The sequence below is a fragment of the Kwoniella shivajii genome, chromosome 7 (genome assembly GCF_035658355.1).
Source record: "Kwoniella shivajii chromosome 7, complete sequence".
In the NCBI taxonomy this organism is placed as follows: domain Eukaryota; kingdom Fungi; phylum Basidiomycota; class Tremellomycetes; order Tremellales; family Cryptococcaceae; genus Kwoniella; species Kwoniella shivajii.
The window spans coordinates 1143996-1170049 of record NC_085914.1 but is presented as its reverse complement, the minus strand read 5'-3'; the positions used below and the strand labels follow the sequence as shown (position 1 = coordinate 1170049).

General features: G+C 42.5%; 9 protein-coding genes and 1 non-coding gene across 10 annotated transcripts; 4 read left to right on the top strand and 6 right to left on the bottom strand.

The window, feature by feature from the left end:
- Positions 1–184: 184 nt before the first annotated feature.
- Positions 185–2397, top strand: IL334_005552 (mitochondrial-processing peptidase subunit beta; the record flags this gene model as incomplete). The annotated part of the gene is made up of 7 exons (XM_062937263.1): positions 185–250; positions 332–535; positions 768–1065; positions 1279–1789; positions 1876–2029; positions 2121–2304; positions 2375–2397. 7 exons carry the CDS (start codon positions 185–187, stop codon positions 2395–2397), a joined length of 1440 nt encoding a protein of 479 aa, XP_062793314.1.
- Positions 2398–2807: 410 nt separating this feature from the next.
- On the bottom strand, positions 2808–4239 carry IL334_005551 (uncharacterized protein; the record flags this gene model as incomplete). The annotated part of the gene is made up of 2 exons (XM_062937262.1): positions 2808–2893; positions 3003–4239. 2 exons carry the CDS (start codon positions 4237–4239, stop codon positions 2808–2810), a joined length of 1323 nt encoding a protein of 440 aa, XP_062793313.1.
- Positions 4240–4889: 650 nt separating this feature from the next.
- Positions 4890–5942, top strand: IL334_005550 (uncharacterized protein; the record flags this gene model as incomplete). Its single annotated transcript, XM_062937261.1, has 1 exon — positions 4890–5942. One exon carries the CDS (start codon positions 4890–4892, stop codon positions 5940–5942), a length of 1053 nt encoding a protein of 350 aa, XP_062793312.1.
- Positions 5943–6214: 272 nt separating this feature from the next.
- Positions 6215–7973, bottom strand: IL334_005549 (uncharacterized protein; the record flags this gene model as incomplete). The annotated part of the gene is made up of 3 exons (XM_062937260.1): positions 6215–7052; positions 7191–7312; positions 7422–7973. 3 exons carry the CDS (start codon positions 7971–7973, stop codon positions 6215–6217), a joined length of 1512 nt encoding a protein of 503 aa, XP_062793311.1.
- A 528-nt stretch (positions 7974–8501) lies between these two features.
- Positions 8502–12349, bottom strand: IL334_005548 (uncharacterized protein; the record flags this gene model as incomplete). Its single annotated transcript, XM_062937259.1, has 9 exons — positions 8502–8900; positions 8987–9375; positions 9433–9509; positions 9575–10796; positions 10848–11085; positions 11143–11205; positions 11259–11300; positions 11363–11432; positions 11502–12349. 9 exons carry the CDS (start codon positions 12347–12349, stop codon positions 8502–8504), a joined length of 3348 nt encoding a protein of 1115 aa, XP_062793310.1.
- Positions 12350–13359: 1010 nt separating this feature from the next.
- Positions 13360–14432, top strand: IL334_005547 (uncharacterized protein; the record flags this gene model as incomplete). Its single annotated transcript, XM_062937258.1, has 4 exons — positions 13360–13642; positions 13709–13983; positions 14162–14265; positions 14330–14432. 4 exons carry the CDS (start codon positions 13360–13362, stop codon positions 14430–14432), a joined length of 765 nt encoding a protein of 254 aa, XP_062793309.1.
- A 4926-nt stretch (positions 14433–19358) lies between these two features.
- On the bottom strand, positions 19359–21115 carry IL334_005546 (uncharacterized protein; the record flags this gene model as incomplete). Its single annotated transcript, XM_062937257.1, has 3 exons — positions 19359–19918; positions 20020–20968; positions 21074–21115. The coding sequence occupies 3 exons, from the start codon at positions 21113–21115 to the stop codon at positions 19359–19361; spliced, it is 1551 nt and encodes a 516-aa protein (XP_062793308.1).
- A 473-nt stretch (positions 21116–21588) lies between these two features.
- On the top strand, positions 21589–21703 carry IL334_005545. The gene has a single exon (XR_009999597.1). It is a non-coding gene; the product is annotated as a 5S ribosomal RNA (ribosomal RNA).
- A 215-nt stretch (positions 21704–21918) lies between these two features.
- IL334_005544 (uncharacterized protein) lies at positions 21919–23456 on the bottom strand (the record flags this gene model as incomplete). Its single annotated transcript, XM_062937256.1, has 3 exons — positions 21919–22232; positions 22335–22916; positions 23018–23456. 3 exons carry the CDS (start codon positions 23454–23456, stop codon positions 21919–21921), a joined length of 1335 nt encoding a protein of 444 aa, XP_062793307.1.
- Positions 23457–23759: 303 nt separating this feature from the next.
- On the bottom strand, positions 23760–25292 carry IL334_005543 (uncharacterized protein; the record flags this gene model as incomplete). Its single annotated transcript, XM_062937255.1, has 8 exons — positions 23760–23878; positions 23956–24161; positions 24223–24358; positions 24421–24506; positions 24735–24829; positions 24893–25016; positions 25194–25200; positions 25268–25292. The coding sequence occupies 8 exons, from the start codon at positions 25290–25292 to the stop codon at positions 23760–23762; spliced, it is 798 nt and encodes a 265-aa protein (XP_062793306.1).
- Between the last annotated feature and the right edge of the window lie 762 nt (positions 25293–26054).

Here is a 26054-nt window from a genome sequence, read left to right as displayed (position 1 = left end):
TTCCGACCTACCCCGTTGGCTGCACCACCATAGTCCTTTTATTTGGGAATTGGCATCTCATTCCATCCCTCGCAACGAATCATCGTGGGATTGGCAGCGAAAGCTCATCATATCAACAGATATTCTTGTGTAGAAAGATAATACCTTACTAGCCATAGTAATCTCATCAATCGATCATCCCATAATGGTGGCCTCCAGATTGATCTCAAGAGCACTCGCTCGACCACCCGCTCCCAGAGTACTCAAACCTGTAAGTTTGCTCGTATGCCCCGTTCTCCTCTCGATCACATTAATACCACCTTGGGGGTACCTGACAGACAATGTTTCATAGGGATTATCACGATCTTTAGCTGCTGTTCATCCCGTCACTCTCCCTTCAGCTGATCCAGAGACCAAAACTTCCGTTCTGTCGAATGGTCTTTCAGTCTCAACTGAAACTATCCCAGGAGCTCAAACTTCAACAGTCGGATTATGGATCGATGCTGGTTCAAGAGCAGATGCTGAAGGTGCAAGTGGTACTGCTCATTTCTTAGAGGTGAGTTCTTGTTCGATCTGGTAGTGGCACCAAATGAGAAGGGGAAAGCTTTCAATGTGATGTTGAATAAAAGGGTAGATGTGTTATGTGATGTACCTTGCGAGGTGCGGTGGTGAGAAATGGGACTGGAGAACGAATGGAGTTCAGAATAGTGGAAATATCAAGTGTGAAAAATGCAAAGTGACAAACAGGACTAAATGCTGATATGCGATTGCCTTTGAATTTGATATAGCATCTCGCATTCAAAGGCACAAAATCTAGATCTCAAACTCAACTTGAACTTGAAGTAGAAAACTTGGGTGCTCATTTAAACGCATATACATCAAGAGAACAAACAGTCTATTACGCAAAAGCATTCGATAAAGATGTTCCTCAAGCTGTTGATATCTTGTCTGACATTTTACAAAATTCAAAACTTGAAGAAAGTGCAATTGAAAGAGAAAGAGATGTCATTTTGAGAGAACAAGAAGAAGTCGAAAAACAACTTGAAGAAGTCGTATTTGATCATTTACACGCTGTTGCTTATCAAGGTGAGTAACAATCAATTGACAGGTGGGAGGGTGGGGAGGGTGGGGGGGGGAAAGAGAATTTATATGACAATACAAGTGAAGAAGGGGCACACGATTATGCTAGCCGTTATGGGTGGACGAAGCAATTGGAAATCTCCTATTGAGATCAATGAGGAAGGGACGGGAATATTTGACCCATATGGACGTCCCGCTAATATCAAACACACCACACAGGATACCCCCTTGGTAACACCATTCTTGGACCTAAAGAACACATCAACTCGATCTCCAAGACTGATTTATCAGGCTACATCTCCAAAAACTACACTGCCGACCGAATCGCTTTAGTCGGAGCTGGATCCATTGAACACGATGCATTAGTCAAACTTGCCGAGAAAAACTTTGCTTCTTTACCTGTATCTTCCAACCCTATTCCACTCGGTGGACAAGCTCATCCCCGTACCGATTTCTTAGGTTCAGAAGTTAGAATTAGAGATGATACGATGGACACATTAAATGTCGCTATTGCAGTCGAAGGTGTTTCTTGGAAATCACCTGATTATTGGCCAATGTTGGTCATGCAATCAATCTTTGGAAATTGGGATAGATCATTAGGTGCTTCTCCTTTACTGTCTTCAAAATTATCTCATATCGTATCGAGTAACAACCTCGCAAACTCTTACATGTCTTTCTCAACTTCATACTCTGATACTGGTCTTTGGGGTATCTACATGGTAACTGAGAAGTAAGTATCTACATTCACCTCGGCATTTTTGGCAATTCCATCTGTGTAAGCATCGAAAAATGCTGATATTGATTCTCCCTGTCTAGCCTAATGAACGTTGATGATCTTGTCCACTTCACCCTCAAAGAATGGACTCGAATGTCTATATCTCCTTCCAGTGCTGAGGTTGAGCGGGCTAAGCAACAACTCAAAGCTTCATTGTTATTGGGTTTGGACGGTACCACCGCTATTGCTGAGGATGTAAGTTTAGATTTCTCGGAACGATTTTGATCAATCTCTTACGCGCATCATGCTTGGATTGAACGGTACTGACGCTGTATCACACTCATAGATCGGTCGACAATTGATCACCACCGGTAAACGATACACACCTGGAGAGATTGAACGATATGTCGATGCCGTTACTCCCGAGGAGATCCAAAGAGTTGCCAGACAATACCTCTGGGACAAAGATATCGCTATTGCCGCTTTAGGTCGAACTGAAGGTCTCTTCGATTACAACCGAATCAGAGCTGGTAAGTCTTGCTTGCACTTGGACATTACGCTGGATAAACATAATAACGATGCTGATCATTCACAATTTAGACATGTCCTCGATGATCTACTAAACGAACATCAAGATACGGGTTTTAGTTTGTTGTTTGCGAAGGAAGGTAGTAGGGGCCGAGGAACAATTGTTGTGGATTTCCGGATTCAGCTTTAGATGGATGAAGCGGTTGGGTGGTGGAAAAGTAGACTTTTCTAATATAAAAATCATATGCATCCATTCTGCTCACAACTTAATCTTTATGGATTCATGCGCAACGCAAATTGCGCACCATCGTTCGAGTCATAAAATAAAGCTCGAGCAGGCAAAAAAGGACAATGAAGTTATCAAGTTGCATGAAGGCGAGAACGACCTCTAAAAGTAAACAGCTCGATCTACGTGACTATTGAAAGCGTTTGTTTCACCATATGAGATACCAAAGAGTAGCAGCACCAAACACTCTTTCTGATCAGGTATACCAAATCATATCCTCTAGTAAGGCTTGAACCTCCTCGATTTTTTGAGTTCTTCAACTTTTTGTTTATCGGATTCGAATCTTGAACGTAGATCCGCGAGTTCTATGATTATCAAAACACAAGGTGGCAATCAGCATCGATGAACCTTCAAGTAGATGAAACGGTGGGACAGGAAGGGGGGAAAGAGGGGGATGAATGATAAGGAACATACCTTCACGTTTCCTTTCATTTCTTTGAAATTTATAGAAATCAGGTAATTCACCTGCACCTTTACCTTTCTTTTTAACATCCAATTTTTTATGGAAACCTCTTGAAGCGACACCTACACCACCTTTACCCATTCCATTATCTAGACCTCTTGCACCTGCTCTACCATATTTACCCGATCTCACTACTACTGTGAATCCATCCTCGTCTACCAGAGCACCTGCACCCTGTTTTTTAGCTCTTGACGATAACAATGATGAATGTAGATAATCGAATTTTTCCATTGACGTATCAGCGAATAATTTTATATCGTTCCAGGAAGGTCTTGATGTATTATATAATTCATTATAATAATCTAATCCTAATTTCTCTCCTCCGTCCTTATCACCGATTGGATAATTCTTCAATAGTATTGGAGAAACAGAAACACTTTTGGAAGAAGAAGAAGAAGAAGAACAAGTCATTAACCTGGAAATGGAAATTGGATCAAGATAAATGATATGCCCTGATCTAGATCCAGAATTTCCGAATGATGTCGTTCTGGGTTCTAATGAAGGTAATGGTATGACAGTTGGAATCGAATTACCAAATGATGATAATTTGGCTTTTTTACGTTGTGATCTTCTTTGATTTTTAGTCAGTTTGATTGGCATATCACCTTGAAATTGAGGTTCTGCCTTCCCCTCTTTCTCTTTCTCTTCCACTTGATTCTCATCTTCCTCGTTCCCTTCCACATCAGACTCGTCATCATCATCCACATCATCATCATCTTCGGATTCGTCGTTATCGGAATCATCGATTGGAAGTCCTTTAACAGCTTGTTCCAATGCGTCCACTTCGACTCCGGCTAATTTTACATCTTCAACCACACCCCATTTCCCAAATATGCCTCTTAGATCTTGGATCCCAGCATCCACAGGAAGGTTCGTGACGAATAACGTCCTTCCTTCGGGTAATTCACCCGAAGATGATTTCTTGGTGTTGGAATGTGGTCGGGCGTAGATATAGTGTTTCACCGATGTTGAAGGCTTGAATGACGATGAAGATGAGGAGGATGACGAACAGGGTATGGGCAGAAGAGAGGGAAGTATGAGAGGAATGGGAAGAAACGATGAATATAATTTTGGTTGCGATGAGTCAGACTTTGACTTTGAGGTTGAAGCTGAAGCTGAACTTGACGATGGCTTGGAAGCCTTCGTCTCCGTCTTCTTCGACGTTGACATTGGTGTTGTTTTTGGCATGTTGTTTGTGTTCGTATCGGTCCCTCAGCTTGGCGAGGATATGGAAAGCCTTTTCATTGCAAGCTTTGTTACAAATACAAACTATATTTCATTTCAATTTATCTGAAAAATCAACTTTTGAGCGAGATACCACGTGTCACCACCCCGTTCTGTACTTTATTCATTCCCCCTATATATTATCCAGTCACTCTCGGCCAAATTACGTGCCGAGATCCAGTAGTTTAAACCTCAGCGATGATGATAAACTCACTCGAGTCAAGAATCACAAGGTGCTCTAGATAGCTTTACCTCATGTGAGACATGTGAAAGCCAGACTAAGACGGGGCTATGGCAGGACGATGTGGAGCTCACTCACTGATACTGATACTGATAACGTTGTCCCGTCGCTGCATTGCATTGCGTCATGATCATGGTCTTACCCAATCCCGAACGGCCGAAAGCGAAAGTGAAAGTGAAAGCGAAAAGCAATGCCAAGAAAAAGGTGATGAGGTGGGATGTAATGAAGCTGTGCTAGAGACAATGGTTATTCACCTTGCTATATAAGACAGTCACTGAAGGTAATCATAAGGACCTTGTCTATTCCTCACATCATTCACTCGATTAGCGCAGATACAGTATAGTATACAGCCATTCACCTGTCAACTTGGAGAATGTCATCCATAATCAATTCAATCCAATCGTCTTCTCAACGAAATGCAGAATTATTATCCATACTCTCTGAAACAGATCACGCATCACCCTCATTAAATCAACAACGATCCTATATATCTCAACTCGAATCACAATTAAGAACCATCGATAATCAATTGAAAAAATCAAACTCACAAAGAGAATTTGATCTGAAAGAACATAAGAAATATAGTGAAAGTGTTTTTCGTAGATTCGCATATAAAGCATCTGGCCAAAAAGATAAATTCAATGAAAAAGCTAATAAAGAAGAAAAAGATTATTTTGATTCATTGAGAGAATCACAGAACAACGAAAATCAAAAATCCAATTTGAAAGATTCGTTGGAACAAGCTAAATTGAAAACAACTCATTTGGAAAGTATAGTCTCAAGACATGATCAGACACAAAAAGAGTTAGACGAGTTATACAATTCAATATTTAATGGTAATACACCTTCTTTCCCAGAAGAAGACGTACTTGAAAATAAAAACAATTCAGCTTTGAAAGAATATCAATGTACGAGACATTCATTTGAATGTGAGAAGAAGACCATTGAGATTCTTCAATCTGCAAGTGAATCTATGAAACTCGCTTTGGGGTCAATGAAGGATGCGCTGAGTTATTCAACTTGGGATATGTGGGGTGGTGGCTCAATGTCTGATATGATGGAAAGAAACGCCCTTTCAACAGCTGAAAGATATTGGTCAAACGTTCAAATGTTAAATCAACAAGCAAAATTCTCAAGTCCGTATGTGAATGATTTACCTAAAGTAGACGTGGCAATGGGTAATATCATGTCGGACGTTTTCTTCGATAACATATTCACGGATATGGCATTTCATGACAAGATCGAACACTCAAATAGAGATTTGAATATCGCTGCAGATGCCTTGGAAAGGAATTTACAAGAAGCTCAAATTAGATATGATCAGATAGCAGTCGATCTGAAGGGCAAAGAGAAGCGTTTGGAAGATGCTAGGAGAGAGTTGCAAAATAAGAGAAGTGAGATCTTTAATCGAGTTGCAAACCAATAAAGGATGAAAGACATGATGAATCGTGTTGTGTACCGTGATTTGTAGTATCAGACAATCAAGGTCATGATCCGGAGATCCGTAGCTCACTCGCAAAGCTGAATGATGGTTTTACTGCATTCCCTCCTGGTGTTACACGTTTTCTATCTATCTTGTATCTTGTATGTTTGTATATAGATGTTAGATCAGCCTTCGCGAAGATTGATTTCTTCCCATGTAGTTCAATGACTGCTCCTTCCGCATTACCACTTTGACTTTCTACCAAATCCATTCGCTTATCGATGCAGATTACCTTTCCATTCAGTTGATTTCTCGCCTTTATCACTACCATCACTTTTTCCTTTTTCTTGTTCCTCTTTTTTATCTTTTTCTTGTCTGTCTGAAGCCTCTTTATCAGCTTTCGCTTTATCACTTTTCCTAGCTCTGTAGTCAGCTTGTTCTACTGCTCTGGTAATGTCCATAACTTCATAAGGTCTTAAATTGAACGTTTTAGCTAAGAGAGGTATTTGACTCGGTGATAATAGTAGAGATGGATGTTGAGCTTTTGAAGTTATAGGTCCTGGTGCGGGTGATGGATAAGGTTGTTCGGTCTTCTTTTCTTCCGAGGTCAAGTCTTCTTCATCTTTAGTAGTTGCACTCTCACTAGATGCGGAAGACGAAGATGAAGATGATGAAGTGGATGTAGAAGGTTTGTGAATTAGAGAAGAAGGAGTTGAAGTTCCATCTATAGAAGTTGAAGTTTCCCCTTTGGCTTGTTTAGGTAATTCTCCCGATGTCCGGGTAGCAGAGGTAGAGGGAGTAGAGGAAGAAGTGGATCCTGTTGCCAAATCTTTGAGATTTGCATTACCTGAAGTGGTTTCATCAGGAGCATGATTTTCGTTTGGTCCAGATTTCCCGTCGGTGACAGATAAAGTTGAAGTAGACGATTTCGAAGAGTATACTTTAGTTAATTCTTCAGACTCCTTCTCTACGATCAAACCGTGTTTCAATAATGTTTCAAGATACAAAGCTCCTCTCCATGCTTTGTAATGTGACCACGCTCTCCATAGAACGTAAAAGAATGGGAAGTTAGGTATGACTGGGATGATAGCGAATGGAGCTGTGAAGGGTGTGCTGTAGGATGGAAATAGGTCAACAAACAGATTTGAGGATAGACACGCTCGAGAAAAAAAGGAGTAATGACGGATCCAGCTACAGCGATGACAAAAGGAAAAAGACACCGAGTCAAAGAATATTTCGATTTCAACTCACAAGAACAGAGACCTATACATCATCTTCTTGTGATATGGTATTCTGTGTATCAACAATCGATGTAATTTCGGTAAGAGTGGTGGGAGGGTTGTACCTTTGATCGAGGGTCGTAAGAGGGGTATCTGAAAAAGGAGGGAGACATATATAGTCAGCGCCAGAAAAAGTGGGAGGGGGAGTGAAACTGGGAGTGAGAACGATTGCAACGAAAAAAACCAGGAAAAGAAAGCTCACTTCTATTTTTTCACCTTGGATTTTCCCGTCTTTATCAATTTTGACACCTTCATTTTCTTTTATGACTTTCAAGGACCATTCTTCGTATTCTATTCTATCCATTAATTTTTCGCCTTTGGCATAAAACCAAAAAGTCCATGAATCTTTAGGTTTTTTACCCAGATTTAACCATGTTTCAGACGCTTTGTTTAAGCCCCTATTCAATATGTTGGGTGGACCCGATTCAGGTAATGGATCAGGTTGAGATGTATGGAATAACATTAAAGGTGTTTTCGCAGATGTTGATGATGATGTTGATGATGATGATGATTGACTGACATCGTGATCATCGTTTCCTTTCGATGCTGAGATTGAAGCTGAAGCTGAAGCTGAAACCGACGCCGACGCTGACGCCGAGGTCGAAGCAGAGTCAGATGTAGGGGTAGGCTGAACGATTGGAGGAGGCGATAAAGGTTCCGAAAAAGGTTTAGGTATTCTAGCTAAAGGCAATGCGAATATCCTAAATTGTCTTTGGGGAATTGAAGCTACTGTTTTGGGTATCTTTGAAGTCATGCTGGGTAGTAATTTGACCGAATTGCTGCTGTAACGCTTACTAATCTTGAGATCGTATCAATATGTCTATCGAACGGTAAAATGCAAACTTGGTATGATTCACAATAATGAAGACCAAGACAGATGAATGAAAGAATGAACGAAAGAATGGACGTTGAATTCTATTTTACGATGAAAATCGTTCAGTACCAAACCTCGATTTTCAGGATCAAAAAACACGCGTGGTGGAATCAAATCAAAAAATATTAATTGAGATACATCGTCATTATCAACCCCTATTCTGGACAGCAAAACATCGCCGAGGACGAGAAGGGACTCTGAATCACCTCGGCGATGACTTTATCAGTCAGTCTTCTCATACCTCTTACACCTCCACAACGAAAATGACAGGTCATATCGATGCATAATCACTGCAAAGCAATCTACAGAGTATACAATAAATTCATTATGAACCACATTAGTCCCGTAAATTCTACAAATACAGTGACAGGAATCCAAGCTCATTCATTCATCAATTCATTTGTTTCTTCATCCAACGAGACCTCTTTGTCTTTTCGCTTCCCTACCATCATCGGCATTTGATCCAGAAACGTTTGCGGTAGAAGAAGAAGAAGAAGGCAAGAACCCAATGGTGATTCCATTGACCATTCCCATGCCAACTCCCATTCCCATTCCCACACCTCCAAGTATAGGTACACTTCCTAAAAGTCCAGCTTGAGACTGTTGCGCGTCATTCATTCCCTCCATTCCAGCTCCTGATAATCTATCTTGACCATCCCATTCTTCGCCACTAATAGCATCGATAGGTCGTTTGTTCCGGTTCAGATTTGGGTTGAAACCTGATGAATCGCCGAAAATTATACCAGTTCCGATTGATCCATTCGCCAGCGTGTTCACATCGGGCATTACACCCGTTTGTAGGAATTGCTATAAAGTGACAAGATAAGATCAGAAAACCGCGTCAAGAGCCATAGTACGCATGCAATGCTAGATCGAGTATAATGACAACTCACCTGTAAGACCAATTGATAAGTCTCATCACTCCAACCACTTCCCGCCAAAGGGTTTCTCAAAGCCACTTCATTCTCTCCTTCAACTTCTCCCGTACCATCGTTGACATCGCCACTGCTCTCCCCTATACCGTTCAAACCATTCAAATTGCCCATCAACAACCCAGCTGTCCCTTGACCTTGAAGAGTGGCAGCTGAGATAGCCAAGGCTTCTTGGACATGTTGATCCGATAAAGGTGGAACTCCAACTGATATAGGTATGATCTTCTCGTAGATCTGAGCCTGTCGCAAGTGCATCAAGTGTTTATCCAGTATCAAGAATAGACCATGTTTCGTAAATGGTTTAGCTAAGATATCGTTCATTCCCGATCGTATGTATGAGTCGACGTCCTCTGAGCCATGGATTTATATTAGCAACGTCATGATTTCTCTTCAGATACATAACTTACGAGGTTGAGCATTTGATGTCATGGAGATGATAGGGGTGTAGTTATCGAATTGTCGGATCAGTGATGTTGCCTTACGACTGAGATGAATGAAGAGGTCAGCTCCATCGTCACGGTACCTTGCTCTGTATGAAATCTCACGCACCCATCCATATTAGGACCAAAGAAGATGTCCATTAGAACCAAATCATATTTATCTTTATTCATCTTTTCCACTGCACCTTGAGCATTCTCAACAGTTTCCGTAACACAACCGAATTTACTCAAGAATTTACTTGATAATTGTCTGTAAACCAGATCGTCTTCTACGACCAAAATCTTCGGTGTTGTTGACCAATGTGATTTTATCATTGACCTTTTTCTCGATGGCGCAGTGATTACGCTTCCTCCACTCCCATTGCCATTGCCATTTACAATTGAATTTCCGTTCAAACCATTCACTGTGTCCATGGCATGGGTGGAAGAAGAAGCTGATACTGATACAGCTGATTTACCTTTAATATCTGACAAATCTGCTGATTCAAATCCACCAGGTGGGGGAATGACCATATCTGTTAATTGAGGTTGACCATTTTGATTTTGATTTTGATCGTTCACATTATTATTCCCATTGTTGTTGTTGTCATTGGCAGTGCCCAACGGTTCTTGCTCAGGGATAGATTCTAATCCATTCACTTGTCCATTTATGTTTTCATTACCATTCACTTGAATCTGTCCATCTTGCGTGAACCTTTCGTTGGGATTATTTCCACCGCTGAGAACGTCATACATCATGCGTAACGTCGTTCCATCTGATGACTTTCGATGATACATTGGCATAGTAGCTTGATTACCCTCAGTCAGCCAAGCTGGAGTTTCGACGAACATAGGTGTCATATTTAGGGGTTCGCCGCTGTATAGAGTTGGCATTTCGGGTACTTCAATGACCTCTTTCTTCGGGAGCGGTTCGGCTTGAACAGGGGCGACTGGTTGTTGTACCGCAACTTGAGGGGGCGGGCCGGCGGACGGTCCAGAGATACTACCCAACCGACTTGGAGTCCCAGAGACGTTTCGCAATCCACCAGCTGAACCCGGTGGAGGTCCGCTTATACTCCCTCTGCTGCCTCGACTAGCTCCACCGTCTGTTCGAGGGGAAGTTTGATTTGTCCCCCCGTTGATGTAAGCTGGATTGAAGGAAGGAGCCATGCCATATGAAGCGGACGTCTGGGATGCAGGTTGTGCGGAGTAAGATACAGACGACAACGGTCCCCCATAGCTTGTCGGAGGAGCAGATCTATTATTGACTGGGATAATCGAGTCAAATGCCTTGAATAGATGCAAGATTCGAGGGGAGTAATTTCCATCACTCATCGGTGATCCTGATGTTGCTATCAATTTGTCAGTGAGATGATTCGATTGACACAAAATCCGAGACTCACCTCTTTCGCTGGCAGCTATATGTCCTATTACTTCTTTCAAGACACCCATGATTCCTGCTTCCCTGGCTCTTGCGTCTCTGACTTCATCCAAAGCTCTCTCAAGCTTTCCTTCCAAAGACACTACCCTATTCTCCATAACGTTTATCCTACTCGAGTCTTCACCGGTAGGTCCAAATGCTTTTGGGGAGGTATCGTCCCCATCTCCGCCAGCGGTTTTACGAGGTGCGACGGTTTTTCGCTATTATAGATGTGAGGTCAGTTTAAGCAACATGGCACATTCCTGATCAATACTCACCTTGATGTTCTCTAAATCAGATTTGCCACCAGCTTGAAAGCTGGGGTGTTGAAATTCCCAAACCTACTCTTATTATCAGCTTTGTCTTGAGCAGAAGGCAAGTTCAGAAAGCTCACGTTTTCCTTGATGGTTCCAGATTCTTCATCTACATGCTTAATCTGCAAATGCGAGAGTCGTCAGCTTAATGTACAAATCCTAAGTCGAACTAGTTTGTGCTTACCTTACTGAAACCATACTTATTCAGTTGTCTGACGAAGCTGGAAAAATTTGAATGTCTAAAAGTCTGTGGTCTATTGATGAAGAAGAGAAGGTGAGTATTTCGGTATATATGTTATTCTGGATATGTGAAAGCAACTCACAAAACTTTTGTGGTAAAATCGTTCATATCCCAAACGACGAAACTCAAACCACCTTTTCCCCAACCCACTGAACCTCTTCTACCATTTTGACCTCTAGGTTGACCTGGGGCTTTTCCTTTGCCAAACGCAGCACTTTCATCCTCCAACATCTTATACAACTTTTTGATAAATTCTGAGGGCCCTTGTTGGCCTCCCCCTCCTCCAGCTGCATTTGCATCATGTTTGCTTCCTTCTCCACCTCCACCCGTAGCAGGTCTTTTGATATTGTCACTTGATGGGACACTACTTATATTCGACACCGGTGCAGCAGTCTGAATATGAGTAGATGGAGGTAGGGGTGGTATTCTGCGGTCCGAGGCTGAAACTAAGTCTTCAAGTTTGACACCACCTCTTCCGGTAGGAGGAGGATTTGCCGTTGGATGAACAGATGACCAGTTTGCATGATGGATTGGTTGTTGACGAGGGGGAACAGGCTGATTGGGTGAACTTCTCATAGGTTGAGTATAAGCTTGATATGGATCATTCGCTCTTGAATTCGAAGGCCCAGCAGCAGAAGAAGAAGAAGTGACGTTTGGGTATTCCATTTGCATTCCTTGGGGAGGACCTGGTCCGGGTCCAGGACCATGTGCATTCCATCCTCCGTTATTTAATGGAGGCGGATGCCTTTCGAATGGATAGACATTGGGATCAGATGGATAACCACTACCGCCTCCTAGAGGTGGAGGTGGTGGTAATCCTTGTTGTAATCCTGATGGTATAGGTTGGGATCCAGGATGAGGGACGTAGAACGATGGAGGTTGAGGTGCCAATTGATGAGGATATGGTGGTCCAGATGGTATCCTTGACATCCTTGGTTCCAAGCGATAAGTCTTTGAGAGAATTCGAGGATTTTCCAACACCCGAATAAAAGCCCCTAAAACCGAAGATTCGATCTAAGCTTTTGTTCTAAAGATAGTTGACGTCTAAAGAGGGAACAACAGATGATGTCAATTGACGATCTTGGGCTCATGAGTGTTGAAGTGGAATTGTATGACAATATGACGGAAGAACAAAGCCAGGAAGACCGGAGAGATACAATATCGAGATGAGGAATCGGAAGTCTAAAATTATCGAAGATTGACGCACGTACGATACAAGGCACCTCCTCTTTGTACGCTGTTTTTGCAATCCGTTTCCTGCCTACCAATACATTTACCTCTTGGCTCAGGAATAGGAATCGTCCGATACGATGCGTTGATTGTCGATCGAGACGATAAGCTAATCGTGTGTTAGTGAATATAAAGGAGGTTGAGAAGAAGGACATTAAAAAAAAAAACGCTGCATGATTAGAAGGACAATGAAATGTGTAAGTTATACACAGCATCCATCACCAGATGCAAGCTAATGAAATTGATCCCGTTCCTGTCAGGTTTACAATAATCCGAACATTGCGGAAAGCAAGAAGGGGCTCATAATATGGAAAATTTTCATGCATGAATCAGTGACAGAGGGCTTCAACAGTCATGGAGCTTTGGACTGAAGCTGGTCCACCATGCGCATAGCTGTTTTGAATGGATCACCTGCAGTCTGGTGTTTGTCATTACCTGGATGACCTTTCTCATCATTCTTTCCCAAGCCGCCGACGTGTTTTCTTGAGTGACCACTCTGAGTCAGATGACGTAATATCAGCAGCGGCTATTACCGAAGTAGTCAGTCACTTTGACTTTATCCCGGCCGGAACGATTCCAAAGAGAGATCGGGCGAGTGATGATAAAGTAGCTGAATTATAGGAAGGATAAGATAACTTGGCCCATGTCGTATTAAAGCATTTGCGTTTCTCATCTGTAACATACATACTGAACAAACTTGGAAAGACGATATGTCCTCTTCACCAGTGATCATCCTCACGGGGGCTTCTCGAGGACTCGGTCTGGCTGTCCTTCGAATATTATTGACCAAATACAATGCGAGAGTGACCACTGTTTCTCGAACACTTTCACCAGAATTGACAAATACGGTGAAAGAATTCGGTGAAGATAGGGTATTACCTGTGCAAGGTGATGTGGGTAAAAGTGACGATAACGTTGGGGTAGTAAATAAGACCATTGAGAAATGGGGGCAAATCGATGGATTGATCTTAAATGCAGGTACTATTGAACCGTGTGAGTAGTCTGTGTCTACTGACCTACTTGTAAAGAACGCTTATTGAATCAAAATCCTTGTTCTAGGTAAACTCGATTCTGTCAAAACAGAAGATTTGATACCATATATACAAACTAATTTGCTATCAACTATATATCTTGTTCAACCTTCACTTCCACATCTACGACAAACAAAAGGAAAAGTAGTATTGGTCTCATCTGGAGCGAGCACATCAGGATATCAAGCTTGGGGATTATATTCAATGGCCAAAGCTGGTATGAACAGTCTTGCAAGGACTTTAGCTGCTGAAGAGAAAGTCAATGGTGTAGGAGTATTTGCAATTAGACCTGGAATGGTTGATGTGAGCTATCCTATCCATGAATCTGCGAATGATATGCAGGCTTGTCCAACGACTATTAATACAAAAGCTGATCCTTTTTCTGCTTCGAATCTCTCTTGACACCTCTCAATAGACCGACGTGAGCGAAATTTTAGCTAGACCGCTCCTCGATACACCACTGACAGCACTCAATTTTTAGATGCAAGGTTTACTTCGAACTAACGGTCCAGGAACTATGCACCCTGACGAAATGGTTAAATTCCAAAACGCGTATGAGAAAGGTGAATTACTGAAACCTGAGCAGTAAGTGACTTCTAACGCGAATTTAGAATCGCACTGTAATACTGACCATCAATCGTATGTTTAGACCTGGAGCCATCATTGCTGGTCTAGCAATCTCGGGACCAATTGAAATTAGTGGAGAATACATTAACTGGGCTGATGAGAGGTTAGAAGCTTATAGACAATAGAATAGAAGGACAATGCAAAGTCACCTGCCGACCAAGACGAGATGCAAATTGACGCTTGGATTCTCGGTCCGCGGTTTCACCACATGAAAGACCAACAAGTTCGCCAACAGCTTGAAAGAACGGGCCTCCTCGCCACAGAACAATTATCTGATTGATCAAATTGTATAATTGTCATCTTCATTCGCGTGCTATGTATACAATTCCCAACATTTCCAAGTCGATCCCTGAAAAAGAGCTTCGTATATGTCAATGATGATCTCCATCCCAACCCACTAGTATACTGTATCCGATGTACCATCAACGTTGTATATTGCTAAATTCCTGGATCCAAGTCTTTAAACTTAGATCCATCCAACACCTCTTTAGTATGACTAGTACTCCATATCTCAATCGATTTACAAGCTCCTAAGGATTTCATGGCGGCAGTCGTAACATTGCTGATGCTTTCCTCGCGATTCGAACTGCCCACCGCGGAGCAACAAGTGGATCGAGAGTGGCGACTGTCCTGCAGGTATGGTTTTGGTCAGCCCATCTCTTGGTTTTCATGATCATGATAATGAGGATAATCACTGCGATCGCAGCCCACGCCAGTCATTGTACCTTGTCTGATCACATGTGCTGCGGTAGTCCGATGTGCGAAATTGACACTCACAGGACAGTAAAAGTTTTTATAGGCGCTCTGGGGGGCGCCGTCGTCTGCCCCAATTTGTAATTCTACGCAAGCGCACGGCTCGAACTGGAGAGTCATTTCTTCAGGTTGTCCATTTGTGGGATCGAGGATCATCCCATTGATGGTGTCAGAATTACAGGTTGCAGCTGAAACTACGTGGTGTTTATGTCGCCTGGTCCTTTCTCCCGCGATGTGACAAGGTTCTCCCTGAGAGTGTCGAGACTCGCAGGGCACCTGTTCAGTCATACTTACTGAATCTCATTCAACAGGTTGTTTTCGTTCAATGTTAAGGGGCTACACAGAATACTATGGCTAAGTGAGATTATACTTAGATGATGACTTACAATCAGTGTTGATATGCTCAAAACGTCGTTGTGAGTTAGTAACTAGTTGGACGGAAGAAATTTAGATCAATCGGCTCGAAACGACTCCCATCTATAGTTAGGAGAATTTCAATCAATACTCTGGGCACTGCAAGAGGTCAGACGAGTGAAAACAGGTGAGGCTTCTTACGGGTGCTCCCCCTGGTTCTTTCATGATAGCTCGCAATCTGAGCCTTGGTGGTATGACGAAGTATGTCTCATACTACAGATGATGTCAACGAAGCCTCGAAGACGTCTCCATGCATCTCTCTTTGATTCATGAAAGGTTTACTCCCGTGAGTGTGTATATCTGTACTTTATCCTTTGAAACAGTATGTCAAGACAGTATAGTATATCAGTTCTGCGAGCCCCGAAGAGCTTCACTCGAATTCTTCAAGATCCGAAGGGTGTATCGACTTCTTCGAATTGCAAGATTGAATTCTTACGTTCGTTTAGGTAAGTTAAATAACAATCCAAAGCGCCGGAATGGAAAGATGGAATAACTCTACCGTGTTGGAACCGTAGTATGACAGACTGAACCTATCATTCCGCAAGGGATGCAGACTGCCGTACGAGGATCTGTCTCCTTTAGCTCGGGAAGCGGCTGAAAACAATTTGTGCGCAAGTAAAGCGCTTTCATCATTGCAGCAAATTGTCTACCTATATGCATGTGCTCTATATTCAGTTCCATTCGTCTCCTAGCATCCGTCTCTTCTTCGTGTATATCACCCCAATCATGTAGAATGTGAGATACGCTCTCACTTGGGCTACCGTCGAATCCTTATTGAAATCATCATTGGATCATTCAAGTTCTGTCTCCGCGAATTGCCTCCTCTGTGAATTTAGTACTCCAGATCGAAGCTGTACCATTTCTGGTCAAAGACTCCAGCGCCAAAGTTTCGGTGTGCTTGAGCGAACGAGATCGGTATTTAGTTTTCCAGAAGTTCTTACATATGGAGTTGGAATGATCTCTGTTCTAAAGTGCATGAAAAAAACCATTCAGCTGACATCCGCATTCAATTGACTTATACGAAGGTGACAGCAAAAATTTATAGCTTTACTAAGATGATAATCTCTAATTATTGAAGTGTAAAGGTATGACTTACGGGGCATTTGACCTTACGAAACCAATCATCGCTTTTGTTCTCCCCAAGGGTCGAGACTTGCGTTTCTATACAAGGACAGGAGGTAAATACCATCGTGACATCCTCTGGCCAATCCTTATCGGATTTGAGAGTTTTTTTCTCCAGCTCCGCAGTTGAGACTTCTACATCTGTCTTGGCGGTGATGTAATTATGTTCCCTGCTGCAATCTCCTCTGATACGACAGGGGTCTTCTGTATTGTGAGTTTGCGCGCAGTTGGATGAGCTAGCTGACATTATTGCTGAAATCCTGAATTGGTACCATCGCAAAAATTACTATCTCAAGGCAAGATAGAAGGGGAACTTCGTCGATGATGACTTACAATTTACTGTATTCGTCGTAATTGTTGGTGAAAAGAGACCGGATGTTCTAAAAACAGCTCCCATTTATAGCATGAGAGTGTGCATTTGATATGATAATCAGGATAATTTAGATAGTATATCCTTTATAGCATCTCGATCAAAAGACTGTCTCTTCTCCTTCTTGATTACACAGCTTTGCTCCTTTCACTCACACCGCATATGGATACTTGCCCGTCGTTCCTTTTCACGAATTGACATCTGAGAGTCAAACGAAAGAGCATTTCGTGACGCCATACCCTTCTTTTCTGAAGAAGAAATGCCATACTACGAAGTTTCTGGAACGACGTCTGCTTTGGAGGCTTAGACGCAAAAGTCTTCGCGGTATATCTTTTTGGAAGAAGGGACTGCTGACTTCTGCATTGAAATTCACCCTGCTTCATGGCTTGAAACAGCTACGCGGATGCCCTTGTAGAGCCTAGCTGACCTCTCCATGCTTCGGTGCGTTCATGCCAAACTCTGGCTGTGACTGAGCCGAGATAGTGACTCATGTTGAATTCATGTTATCGTATGCCTGCGACATTTATGACAGGTCACACGGGTGGCCATAGATTGAGCTTCCTACTGGTCCAACGTCCAGCGAGTGGTCCTTCATCGGACTTTCTTTCTCATCATGTTCATACCCCAGGAGGCAGGTGAAGTAGCTGAGATGATGACATAACCTTTCAGAAGATAATATAACCAGTACCCAACATGATGTCAACGAGACCCGTCCATAGGTGCAAGATTATGTCTGAAAAACTTTTTCCTCGTGGATCAAAGGATCGATGGTCTATGTGTCGAGCTCAAACTCCGCCTCCTTGGTGACAGCTGTATGGAGCGAACTGCAAGTCTTTCCATGTCCCGGGAGGGTACGCCGGACTTCTTCATGGTCCGAAGGGCTTCAAATGAATTCTTCATGCTCCGGGGCAGGGACTATTGTCTCGTGTGAACAGTGATGATGCAATCACAGGTCAGCTTGTTTTCTTACAGAAGAAGGAAGTCTGAGGCTACGCGACGATATCGTATCATGTCCTATAGAGAATGCGCTGAGTTCGATTTCGCGGACGATGCTGTCGAAGCTAGAAGCCTTAAGAGAACACCATGAAATTGTAATGAAACAGGTCGGCTGAGATCTACCTTCTCTAGTTTTATTTCTTGTCCTAGGAAACATCTCTCGCCCATTGGTCTTACACACTAGCGATCTTTTGAAGTGATTGTTATGAGACATCAAGACAGCGGAAGGTGCCCTGCACAGAGGCAGTGGGCTTGATGTCTCATCAAAACCATTCTTTCCATGACTACCTATGGCGTATCACAATGCACATATGATAGCCTACTGTCGCGAAGTCTCTACTTTCTCAACGTCGCAGAATGTACTCCATATATCTACTCGACGTTTGATTCTGCTGGTCTCTTTACTGTATCTCATGATATCCAATATGGTATCATCAATATCATCGCTAGGGACCCACTTGTTAACTAAGTTTTGGGTATGATAGATGTTCTATTGCCCAAATTTTTCATTAGCGTAAACAATCATTCACAAGACATAATTGATCTCACTGGACATGTCAGCTTTTCAAACCATGTTTCATCAACATCAGAATCAAGATTACTCATGACATTCACACATCCACAAGTCTTATATGCTAGAACTACACTTTTGGTATTTGTTCTATCTTCGGTTTTGAGAATTCTACGCTCGCATTCATCTTCGTTCAATGCCTTTCCGAAAATCTTGATATCGCTGAATTGCCTGTAATCATGCATTCTACTTCCATCGCCACTGATAGGGCAGGGTCTCCGATGATCATGCGCTGCAGTAAACCCTGTAATCTGAGTACCGCTACTTGACATGATTCACTGTAACGCTGTACTACGTTGATGGTACAGTGGCTGTTGGAAAGTATTATGGCAAAAAGATCGTGTACAACTGGAAGTGGGATGTGTAATAAGCATAATATCATGATCAGGTCGTAAGTAGCTTTATATGCAATGATGGCTACATCAACGGCCTAGGACCTCGCCTTCGAAAGAAGGTTTTCTGTTCTCATTAATGGTCTCTTCAACCCTTTGACTGTACATGTTTGCCCATTAGTAGGTTCTGTTGGTCTGGGACAGGCCATGCCACTGTGGAGAACGCAATCGATGATCACCGAAGGAGACATCGTGACAACGCTGATGCGAGACCGCCGTCGTTGTCAGAGGAATACCTGAATTCATTTGTCAGGTGAAGAGGACAGAAAGGAATGAAATATACCGTATACTTAGATGTAAGCAGGACAGAATCGTTGATCTGCAAGTGCATAATATCAACACAAAGTAGTGCTAAACGAATATAAATCAATATGCATACAATAAATTTACAGATAAGGAATCTACAGGATAATCGTCTTTCTTGTCCTCTTCACTATCCCACATACTCCCATGTCTCCATGTTCCCCAAATCCCCAACTTCTTTTTCGACCAATTTGGCCCATTTCGCAATACCCTTCTTTACTTTTCCTTCCTTTCCAAGTTTGACTAAATGAGCCCCAACACTTTTGGCAGCTGCAAAGAGTAATTTCTCATCCTCGGATTTATAAATGAGTCTACAGAGTACGCTCATGGGGATTGATTTGCCTCTGTTGCCTTCCTTTTCTGCTTTCTCGAGTGATAGTTTTTCCTCTTCGAAATCAGGCATTGGAACGGGTTTCTTCTTGTCAGCCATCAAAGGTCCTCTTGCCTTATTTTCCTTTTCAGCTCTTGTATGACAAATCCTCTTCAGCTCGATCAGGATATCAACGAAAGAAGTTTCTGGATCCGAAAGGTCTTTGAAGATGCAAATGATTTGCTCCTCTCGTTCTTGTCGATGAGAGATGTATGTCTCTAAGTGCTTCTTACAGGCTGCAGCATTTGAGATGTGAGGCCCATGAGCCGGATAAAGCACATTGGGCTTGAGAGCGAGTAGAGTTCGAAGGGAAGTCACATCTGCGTGAAAAGATTCATGTGGTCAGTAAGATTCCTATGTGGGATATGCACATATATGTTTATAGAGTGTGTATTCGATTGGGAATGGGACAAATACTCACAAGATGCTAAATCTGTGAATTGGGTAGTACCTTGGCCTAGAACTGTATCACCAGTGAAAACACCTTTTTCACCTTCCAACATCACAAGACTTATACTATCTTGAGTATGTCCTGGAGTTCTGAGACATCTTAAACTGACTCTTGCTATCTCGGGCACTTCATTCCATTTCGCTTTACCATCTTTATCATGTTTCAGTAAATGTTTATAATTCGGATCAATGATTGAAATCATCAGTCCTGGAATTATAGGATGAAAAGGTTGAAAAAGTGAAAAAGAATGGAAGAATGGTTCTTTATCTTTATCCTTGTTATCTTTATTGATATTGTTTTGAGGAGTTGGTAATGATTTCCAAATTTCGGAATCTGACGTTGATCTTTCTTTTTCATTGGGTGATGTAGCCAAGATCGTTTCATCGGGAGAAGGGAATTTCCATATTTTAGGTTGAGAACAACCATGTTTCTTCAATGTAGTCAATAACAATGGTAAAGCACCTACATGATCTAGATGTCTGTGAGTCAAGATTATATGTTCGATAGAAGGTAATTTCCTTTCTTTGCCCAAATTATTATGTGATGTAGGTGGTGGAACCCATTTACTTCCAGGACCGTATTCTAATAACTCCATTTCTTCAGATCTTGGATTTTCAGCTCTTTGAGCTACGATTGAAGCTTTAATTTCGTCCACTTCATCTTCGGGTAGGTTCTTCAAGGAAGCTTGAGCATGAGCCGATTCGAAGTGGGTTTCTCTGACACCAGATTCAAGGGCGAGATGGTGTAGGTGAGTGAACAATAAGTCGATGTATTGAGTCGCAGTATGAGGAGAAGAAGTATCAATCAAAATTAGAGGTGCGTGGGGATTGGACGGAGGTTGAAGGAGATATGAATTGGTTCCTTGTAATGTCATCATTCCTGGATTTTGACCCAAGACACGAGTGACATGTGCTGAGAGCTAAGATGGAGGTCAGCAAGGTTTCGACATCCAAAATAATACATGGAGGCTTAGATCATTATTCGAAATAAGGTGGGTATTGGCAGCATCAGGGAAATCGCTCACCTTGGTCACATCGCTCAAACGTTCAATATTTCCGATGACCATTGTATCTTTGTGTTGATTTGCTGAAATACACTTGTAATAAGACAGTCTTGCTCCCAGATTTGCTGATTTGCTGTCGATGATTATCGTGTATGTAATTTATACATCGGATTGACCGTTCAAATATGATCGGTGTTCGACTCAAAAAGGTCTTGCCCAAACGAGAAGGGATCAATGAAAGGATTACCTTGAAAAGAGTGCTATATGGAGGATCGTTTCAATCGTTCCCCGCTTTTTGAGTGGTTATACTTCATACTTGTATATTTGTTTTGCTGATGAAAGGTGATAAATGGAAGATACATATGCGTTATCCTTTGTTGTATGTCTTCTGGATGACCTCCACCCACTGTCACGACGCCATTCAAAGGAGAAGAAAAACATCATGACAATGACTGAGTACAACGACGAATGATTTCTTCCTTTCTTCCTTCATGAGCTGTTCACTATTTGATGCATGATTTATTGTAGCCATCATCTACGGCCATAGAACATAGAAAGCGTCGCATCCCGTCAGATCTGCGCAACTAAGCTATGTATCGCTCGGTTAGTACCATCGTGGGGGACCAGATGGGAATCCCGGGTGCTGTAGTTTTTGTATTTTTTTGGGGGAATAGGGCGAGTCAGTTGTGTACGCTGTTAAGTGAATGCAGATATGGTGAGGAGGGTGCGCGAAAATTGTCTCATGCAACATGCAGGCACTATAAAGCTACAACGAAACGGGAAAACCTGACATTATAGTCTTACAGAAAGAAACGACCACAATACGAAGGGGAGCACAACCTCCAATAAACAAGCATATATCTTGCTCATGCAGGGCCTTCGCCTCCTACCCATTCAGCAAACCATCTCACGATTACTTCAACTTTCCTAACTCCAGCTTCACTTCTACCAAGTCTCAAATCCGGTCTCAGCGCCTTGTCTTCCAGTAAGATTCTTCCTTTCCCCGTTGAACCATGAGCAGGGATCATTCCTAATCGACGAGGTAGTCCGTGGATGTAGTCCGTTCGAGAGGACTCGTATCTCGATAAAGTACGATACAAAATAGTCACTTTGGGCGAATGATGAGGTGATAAAGACAGATGAGCGGGTTCTTTATTTGAAGCTGGTTTCAACTCGACGTCTGGAAACCCATGACTCTATCAGCTATCGTACACTACATCTACTTCACTTGATGAATTTAAGGATACGGCGATGTAACCTGTAAAAATTATGCTCAACTCACTCTCTAGTAAAACGACATCACCTCTTTTGACCATTTCCCCATATAACCTCGCACAATCATCCCACAGTCTAACTGAACAAGTGGTTTCCTGTTGGTTACCATGCTCTTGACCTAGAGATTGAGAAACAACCATCCATTTTGCGATATATAAAGTCCCTTCGTCACCTCTTGATTTCTCTTCTTTTCTTTGCCTCTGAATAACACCTTCTGTTGATAATACACATACTATCACCGTATGATGATTCTGATTCTGATTCTGATTCTGATTCTGATTCTGATTCTGATTTTGATTCTGATTGTGTGCACCTCTATTCCTCATCACTGTAGATGTCGACGTAGTAGTATGGGAAGATGATAGAATGGTAGATAAATTAGTCAATTTATGTAAAGGTATAGACCATCTAGGTAAATTTGATACTGATGTATTTCCTGGATTCGTCAGTAATTGAGAAGGGAATGAAGATGTCGTAGTTGATAATGAATCGTATATTTCATTAATCTGTGATTGTTCATCGTTATTTGTACCTGAGCCTGCAAGTGGAGCAGAGGGGTATATCTGCGGAAGAGTATTGAGTAAAGAGACTAGTTTATTGAAGTCAAATCAGTATATCTCACTCTACGAGTGAATATCTGTCTTATGTGCAAACGATCGGGTATTCGACTTGATGAATTCATTCACTTACCAGATCGTCTAGTAATCCGCTTTGAGCTTCTCCTCACTTCTACTCTGGTATCTTCTACCCTCTGATCGGTCCTTAGTTCTCCAATATCGACAGTAACTAGTTCACTTCCAGCTATACCATTATTTGGAAATTCCACATTTTCACCTCCTTCCTGTTCCCCCATTTTTGTTGAGTCAACATCGTCTAAACCCCGTTTACCCAGGATTGTGCTTCTCTCCAAGCTTTCCAGCCCAGCTTGACTAAATTCAGTCCATGTTTTCCCCGCTAATCGTTGGGTAAGAGGTAACGATTGCGATAGTTGATCAAATCTTTGGTCCAGTGTTTGAAATCTTAAACTCAGTTTTGATTGATCCGATTTCGAAGTGGTTTGAGAAAGAGGTAGAGGAAGAGGGAATGGATGAAGGACTGGTGGAGGGATGAATATCTGATACAATGTCATGTTCCCATGCTTATCAGACCAAGCTCACCAGGAATGATGAAGATGATGCTATATCATTGTTGTACTACGAGTGAGTAATGTTACGAAAAGAAGATGCAATGTATAACGGTTGTCGCGACTTATAAAAAGGCTCTTCGCGAATCCTGCCTCCCGGTGGACGTGATCGGGAACATGATACGAAAATTACATGATACCATTCTCCGCTCCACATCGAGCCTATGCAGGGCACTGTACCGTTAGAACAGGTACAATTCTGTAGAAAATACCAGGACACCCAATACAACAAGTTGTATCACTGATCGTTCACAGAACGATCGAATCATCGTACACTACCTCATGCATAATACTCCTTCCGAAGCCAGTTCCGGGTCCAAGTAGACCAACACCCGCTGCGCCATTTCGACCATTGATATTCTCGTAACCTTGGCACATTGGATCAGTATATGCTCGCCCGTAGCGCAGCAATTTCATCGCAGTAAGTCGAAATGAATTAACTCACGGCTAAAGGGAAACTTAATATGATTAATTTCCTGCTTCAAATGATCGAATCCTTTCTGGGCAAGCGCAATGAGACTCTCGTCGGTTCCCAATTTGTCACCATGCAATGTCCAGAAGACCATTCCGCCCATGTTGTAAAACTTGGCGTATTCAATCTTCTGTTGGACAATCGCTGCACTCTCAAACGTGATCAATCCTCCGGTGGCCCTATTCACCCTTACTCAGCCCTTCTTTAACCTTGAAACGATATACTTCATCTTGGACGTACCAATCACAAACGAATGAAACTTCTTGGTTCAGATTGTCCACTTGCTCATGAAAGATGCTGGCTCCGTGTGCGACGTTGGGACCAGAGTTACTGCAAGATGAGGAAGGAATAGCTTTGTAAGTAATCGGTTCTAGTGCTAGTAGATAACACTTCAGCAAGACGCCTACCAGTGAGATGAACAACCATTTGTTGACTTACCGAGGCGCCATCTGGTAGAACCATTTGATCGTTGTGGACGATGGCCATATAGAGGTATACCTGTTTTTCTTTTGTAAGCTGATAACCTGAATTCATAAGTTGGGAGCAACAGACCGATTACTATCTTGTCTGGATTGACACCATGTGGCGGCTGGCAATAAGTTGTGAAAGCCTTATGGATATAAGACTCATCCGAGACGGTGCGAAAAAAGTTTACGGGAGATCCTGAAACAATTTCCACGAATTGGACCGGATCCACCTGAACAGCAAACAATTCATCATTCCTTGGTGAAGCCTCCTTATGTTTTGCTTACTTGCGAAGGCTACCATTACCGTAGAGAGCATGAGCGATACTCATCCTATGCGAGTCACTTCTTAGACGTACCCTCAAATTCCAGAAATCCAGGTACTATGGCAATATACACGTGAGTGACACAAACTTCCCATGCACATCGATAGATACCAAACGTACCTGATCCAATGAGCCCACAGGCATTGTTCCTGTAGCATCAGGTTGAGATGGCACTGCAATGGTGAGGAGAAACTTTCCTTCATTAACCCCATGTTTGGCCAACAACGCTGCACCTCGGTCAAGTCTGTGGCGTAGTTCAGAGACCAACTTGACAACGGAGTATGGACTGAATTTTTCGCGAAAGCTATTGTAGTCGAGCTGGGCAGAACATCCAGATCAATAATTCGTTATAGCAAGACAGCTATGGAATAGATCCTGCTAGTTGTCAAAAGAAGATTCAAGGATTAAGGGGAATACTCACGTCAAGGCTAACTCAAATTGTAAGGTTAAGAACTGTCAGCTGGCGATTTTCGGAAAGTGTAGGCTGCTACGAACCCATCCAAGGCAAGATCTCTGACATCCTCTATGGCTTTACCTATGAGCTTTTCTGTAAAGGTCCCTCTTGGCCATTTTGATATTTTCGGGACCTAGTACGTCAACTTTCAACAATAGTTCATCATCGGCACTCAATACAACGATGGACAACTTTCTCACCTTGAGGTGCAACAAGACCTTTAGATTCCTGAAATGGGTTTGATAAGCTGCTATTTCTGTGGTATGCACTGATATAACACACCGATTCTGGCGTTTCAATGTGTACAGGGTACCAAAGCGACCATAAAGGTTTCCGTCATGTGGCTGGAGAAAAGTTGCCAGAGAAGTAGAGATCCCCGGGTGCAGGAGATCAAACCGAGACTGGTGTGATACGAAATCTCTCGTCAGCTCTTTAGATGTTGTCTTCCTTAGTGGAAAGTATGAGAGGAAAGGGCATTGTGTCAACATAGCAACCTACTCTTGTATCGAGATATTCTCCTTCTACAGACACATCATCTTGAACGTATATCAGGTGAGTGAGGTGTTGAACGGGAATCGCAGAAGGAGGACATTCGTGTGTATGACTATCGACAAGACGAACACACGCCATGCAGGAGATTAGCGAATAGCTCTCATAATCTACTGGAATCGACTTGAGAATAAAGGGGAAAAACCCACTTACCTATTGGACTGCGTTGTACGGCAATTGACGAGAATATCGTCAGTTGGGCTTACACTTGATACTATCAACTGGTCCTCTCACATAATATGCGACAACCCGTTTACCTAACGATGCATGCCCAGTGGG